This window comes from Rhinolophus sinicus, chromosome X (genome assembly GCF_036562045.2).
Source record: "Rhinolophus sinicus isolate RSC01 chromosome X, ASM3656204v1, whole genome shotgun sequence".
Lineage (NCBI taxonomy): Eukaryota > Metazoa > Chordata > Mammalia > Chiroptera > Rhinolophidae > Rhinolophus > Rhinolophus sinicus.
In genome coordinates this window covers 27,964,589-27,970,588 of record NC_133768.1, presented here as the reverse complement: position 1 = coordinate 27,970,588, position 6,000 = coordinate 27,964,589, and the positions used below count along the sequence as shown (strand labels likewise).

General features: G+C 46.2%; 1 protein-coding gene across 1 annotated transcript in view; it reads left to right on the top strand.

Annotated features, from left to right (window-relative positions):
* Positions 1 to 354: 354 nt before the first annotated feature.
* The window catches only part of LOC109435273 (transmembrane protein 47), a 28,891-nt gene continuing 23,245 nt past the window's right edge, over positions 355 to 6,000 (top strand). Inside the window, exon 1 of the mRNA XM_074323345.1 lies at positions 355 to 837. Within this exon, the coding sequence (XP_074179446.1) occupies positions 612 to 837 (226 nt within the window). The 5' untranslated portion in view covers positions 355 to 611. The remainder of the gene's footprint in view (positions 838 to 6,000) is intronic.

Sequence of the window (6,000 nt, the reverse complement as noted above, 5' to 3'; positions counted from 1 at the left end):
GGTCAGGGGCGGGGCCCGAGGCCGGGCAGTTTCGAGGAATTGCCCCGCGCAGCCGGTCGGGGACGGAAGACACGCACTGGGCTCCGCGCGCACCGGGTACGGCGAAAGTGGACTCGCTCTGCGCGCGCCGCGCACAAGAGGCAGAGAGTGGGGGACCCGCTCGGCGCGCACCGGGCAGGGGCGGGGCGGGCGCGAGCCTCTCAGGCCGGGAGCCGGGAGTCGGAGCCTGACCCCGCCCGGGTGCGGACCGCCGCCCCGCCCCGCTCGGCACCGCCTCCCGTAGCCCGGGGAGGGGCCGGGGCGGAGCGAGCTGGACTGCGCCGGGGCGGAGCGGGCGCGGGCTCGGGCAGAGCGCGGCGAGGGACGGAGGCGAAGGTCCGTGGCGGGATCGGCGTCGCTGCGGCTGCCGACGACCGCTCCCCCCCCACTCCGCCCCGGCCGGCCGCCCCTGCAAATCCACCTTCGCCGCGGCGGGAGGCGCGAGGCCCCGAGGGAGTCAGTCCACGCGCGCGGCGGGGCTGCTTCCCTCCAAGGGAGGTCGGCCTCCCGGCTCTCCGGACCCGCCTGGCGTCCTCGCCTCCGACTGGCCGTCCGGCTGCGGCGCCCGGGACATGGCTTCGGCGGGCAGCGGCATGGAGGAGGTGCGCGTGTCGGTGCTGACCCCGCTGAAGCTGGTCGGGCTGGTGTGCATCTTCCTGGCGCTGTGTCTGGACCTGGGGGCCGTGCTGAGCCCGGCCTGGGTCACGGCCGACCACCAGTACTACCTGTCCCTGTGGGAGTCCTGCCGGAAGCCCGCCAGCTTGGACATCTGGCACTGCGAGTCCACGCTCAGCAGCGGTGAGGGCCCGGCGCGCCGCGACCCCTGCCTCCCGCCCCGGGCTGCCCCGCGCCCCACTGCCAGCACCGCCACCGCCTCTCCCCCCACCTTCTGTGGCCCCTACCCTTGTCCGCGCCGTCCTGGCCCTTCGGGGATCCTCGGGCTCCAGCCGTCTCCCCGATGTCCACCCCTTCCCTCTCCCCAGTCCTAGTCACCAAACCCAATGCGACGTCCCGCTCCCTCTCCCTCCTCCCGTGGCCATTCCTCGGGCTCTGGAGTAACACGTATGCTATTTGGGGTGATGGTTGTCACTTAACGGCGAGAACCGTGTGGCTGTGTTAAAAATGCAGTGCCTTCCTCACCCCCGCTGAAAAGGGGAGCAAAAACGCTTCAACTTCACCGGGATGCCCTGGGTTCTCTCAGGCTTCCACGCTCTCTTCTCCCTCCTCTCAGGGAGGCATCTGCTTGAGTAGTTTACCTTAGTGCCCACGTTCCTGTCTTTTCTCCTCCCTTTAGCTGGGTTGTCCCCAGTGAGTTTCAGTTTGGACTTCTTTTCCTTACATTTTGAGGGATATGGGGAGTTGGGAGAGGGGCAGGCTTGATTTCCTTTCCTTTTTTGGTGACACCGTCGTTGGTTGTGAGTTGCCCTTCCTAATCTCCCACTCCGAGTACCTCCTCTCTCTTCCAGACCTTTCTTTCTCTTCAGGAACTACTCTCAGGAACCTGGAACTTCATAGTATATTCAGCCAGCACTGGAAGCTGCAAATGGATGGGATGGAGGGTGGAAGAGAAGGTAGTTACTGGGGCTACCAGCCCCAGGGCGGGCTTTACAGCTTTACTCTCTCCTACACCGCCAGTTGCTTTCCCCTGCGCCCCTGTTACTCCCTTAGCAGAAATCTGCCAAGTTCCGATTTTTTTACTGCAGATCCTTTTCCTTGATAATTTTGATTCTTCGGTTGCTGGTGTCAGTGCGGAGAAGGGGGGGGATAGAGGGAGGGGACCTGCCCGTGATTTTACACACACGCACCCCCGAGAAACTCATTAAATTCCTTCGTGACAGTTTCATGTCTTTGGGACTATTTATAAAGCTTTACTGGAAACGTTTCAAGTTCCAAGAAAGTTGAAATAACACAAAAATTCACAAGAATCTGATTGACTTTTGTCTTTGGTTTCTTGTTAGAAGAGAGATTAGTTCACTTGGTTAAGTTTCTTTCATAAATTTGATTTTCTGTTTACAAAAGGCTTTTTCTTTGATATTTCCTCAAAATTCCCATTGAAGGGCTTTGGCTTTGTTGCTTAATTCACTGTGGAGGGGACTGGTTGGCAGCAGGAGGTCAACATGTAGGTCTTTTAATTCTTTCAGGGTTGGTTGTTTACAACTAAAGATAAAATAAATCGGTAAAATGCCTTTCTTCAGTAACCAGGGGATCCAAATAAACTTTGGAGAAAATATCTTTTCTTTCCCCTCTCCAATAGAAATGGAAATTTATGTAGGAATGCCAGCTTCAGAGTGTCTCCTTAGCAACGTGAATCTTTTGCCCCTTTCTGTCTCCTGAAATAATAGCCCCCTGATTGCATAAAGACTTTTCAGCTAGGTTAGGGAAACCAGCTTCAATTCCCATTTTCTTTTCAGGTCGGGATCCTTTTCTCTTGGCCAGGAATGTGGGGTATGGGGAAGAAGCCAGCTCGAATTTGTTGGGCCATATGCAGTGCCTACTAATCTTTCCTTAATTGCCTCCATACCCATCTATCGGCTTTTTTTTTCTTTTCTTTTTTCTTTTCTCTGTAGGCAAGAAAATAGGGAGCCAGGAGCTTACTGCAAATATAGTGATAATAGGAGTGGGCAAAGTAAAAATCAGGCAGGTACAGTTTCAGATGTTTTTCCCTAACCTCGTTATTCTGCCCTCTTGCTGAAACTCATACCCCAGCATTTACTTCTATTTGGGTTCCTGGGACTAAGCTTTAGTTTTGTTTTGCTTCCAAAACAGTTTTCATCCTAGAAAAAGTATACTTCCTAAGCAAAAGGGGGTGGAGTGGGGAGTAGAGATGGTTAGTTGGAGGCTATCGGGAACAAGTTCTTGGCTTTCTTTAGGTAAAAGCAGTTCATTTTTTCCTCCCCAAAGTGGTGGTGGGAGGGAAGCAATATGGGAAGTTGCTTCAGCGCCCCACTTTACAAAATCAGTTTTCTTCCAGTGGCCTGTAGACTTGAAGCTTCTGTCCACCAGTGTTGTAAAACGAAGGGGGAAGCTTGAATTGAAAGGAGCCGTGCTTTCCTTGCCTGTTCCAAAGGGCGGGCAGCTTTTCTCAGTCTGTTTGCTGTGTGGAGTAGCAGAAAGCAGGGAGGGAGGGAAATGTCTTCTCTGAAGATGTTAAGAGATCTACTTCATTGTCTCTAGAAATGAATTACCTTTGGAGGAACCAGCAAGGAGATTTTTACGGAAGGCCCTTCACCAGGATCTTCAGGGCTTGATTTAAAATGTTTGTCTTAATTAGGATTAAAACTGCCGGGAAGAGGCCAGCTTGTATTTACTGAAGGGAAATTACAGGAATGTTTCTACGGATGACAGTATGCCCTACTTAGGCCCAGTTCCTACAGAAACTTTCCCCATGGCCATTAATTTTAAAGCTGCATTTTAATTTGGGTACCTGATATGCGTTGTTTGCTGCTTATAACCTGCTTTATGGTTTTAAGCGAAAGCAGAACCATGTCTTTTGTGTCCTGGTGTGTTAAAGGTTGCGTCAGCACTTCTTGTACCAACCAGTAATCTGGGTGTCAGTCAGCCGAAATGCTTTTCTCCAATGGCCCAATTCAGTGTATGGGGGGGCAGTCCAGGCACTTATCATAAGCTTTAAGTTTTCCAAAAAGACAAATGAGAAAACGGCTGATTGTCATTTGCGGTGGAAACAAACAAAAATAATAGGGTATGCTTGTTAGGGAGTTTATAATCCGTCCGTAGTACTCACATGGCTGCTGGCCATGGAATTTCTTCTTAAGGATAGTTTTCCCCACTACTGATTTTGGCTTTTAATAAATCCTTTTTAATACATGTTTAATCTTATTTTTAAAAAGTGATAGTAATGTTTTAGACTTTTGCTTAGTCACATTTAGTTGTGATAACTTTTTTTTAGAATATATTTGTTAGGGTTTCACAGCCGTAGCAATTACAAGAGAATCTTTAGTGCAAATAGTATTACTCAAGTGTGTTCAGGGTGCTGTCACCCTGAAGTTGACATCAGATGTGCTGTATAACCTCTAGAATGAGTGTACATTTCTTCTTTAAGATTTATAAACATGTAGCTATTTCATATAAAGCAGATTCATTTTTTTTGATGTCCGTGTGATTTATTGACTAAACAAAAAGCAAGGACACGCAGATGGCCAAATGAACACATTTTACCGAGAGTAATTTGGGAATATAACAAGTGCATTTATCCATCTATCCACAAAATACTTGATCAAATAGTGCCTTTTTCAAGGAATATTGTTAACATCATTCAGGCACCATCCTAAAAATAGCTGCATTTGTAACATGAGTCACTGGCAGTTTTTTGAAATGGCAGTGCACCGTATGCTAATAACAGGTGAGTATTATTATTTTCAGTTGAAAAGAGGTTCTTTAAAGAGCGCTTTATATGTAGCTCATTTTTAAAAATGGTAGTATAAAAATCCACTTTAAAGGGCATTATAAGAAAACATGTCTTAAGTGGTAGTTTAAGATAAACCAAAGTGCCTAACCATCTGCAAATTGTAGAAAGTCTGAGATACAGTGGTTCTGAATTCAGACCTGTATCATCTCTGCATATTTTAAATCCATACCTTAAATGGGCAGCAGAATTTCCTTGGGAAACGTAACAATGTGGTTTACCCGTCAGGGAAGGTTCAGCTTGTTGCTTGAAATGAGTTACTATTGATGCATGTTTACAAATAGCTCTGCAAGCCTGGAGGTCACAACAGTTACACCCTCTTCTGGCTTCTTGAAAAAGAACAGAAGTAGAACAAAAGCTGTTTCATTTAACCTACACAGCTTAGACAGGTGGAAAATTATACAGAGTAGCGCTTAGCACCAAAACTTTCTCAAGTAATAAACCAGAGAAAACCAAGTATAACTTACTGAAAGATCTTCATGATGATTTTCTTTTAACATCTAAGATTTTCAAGTTCCCCAGGTTGACTTTTACAAAGGACATTTTAATTTGTGGGCAGATATAATCCCTCTTTTACTCACTTTTATAGAATGATTGTAATCTCCAGGGAGCCATTTAGATCAATCATTGCCAGCTAAGGGATTTGAGAGGTATGTGAGAAGCCTGGCCTTTCATAAAACATTTCACAACAAACAAAAACATAACTTAAGCAGCAGATTTTGCCTGCTGTCAGGAGTACATTTTAGGAATTTCTTTCAAGTTTCTGTTTAATTGTAAGATCACTCTGTGAGACCATATATGCATCCAGTGCTATTAGATACATTAGTGAAAGGGATTATAGATGTCTCAAAAGTCCATGGAATACTTGACCTAAATACCACATTAAACTTCTATATGAACTAAATTATAATGTAATCCTGTAGCAAGGCAGAGTAGTTTGGAGAATACAGGAGGCTTTGGATTCAAACTGTCCTGAACTTGGCCACCTATCAATCATGTGACCTCGGACAGCTTACTTAACGTCTTCAAATGGTTTGCTATGAAGATTAAATATATAAAAGTATGTGTTCATTTGGGTTGTTTTTCTTCCTTATTGTATATTCAGAAAAACCCAAAGTTATTTTTTTTCCAATAATTTAGGGTTGTTTCTCCCTTAAGCGGTAAACTTTCTTTGCCTTGAACAATAAAGTACGTTGTTAATTTTAAATTTAAATTTGGATATGCATTACCTAGCATTTAACAATGCTCTTGGTAGGTCATGATCACAAAACTATTATCTAATAGCTACCTTTTATTCAGTACTATTATAGGACAGACATCTCAGTTACTCCCAATGTCACAATAAATTTGCAAGATAGCTAATATTACCCTTATATATTTTTGAAGAGACCAGGGATTTTTGTAAATACACCAAGTTCTCAGTCAGTGGTAGGGACAGGTGTTATCCAAGAGTGTTCAGTTACTAATGCTGGGCAACAAACCACCCCAAAAGTTAGGAGTGTAAAATAACAATCATTTTATTGTGCTCATGACTTCTG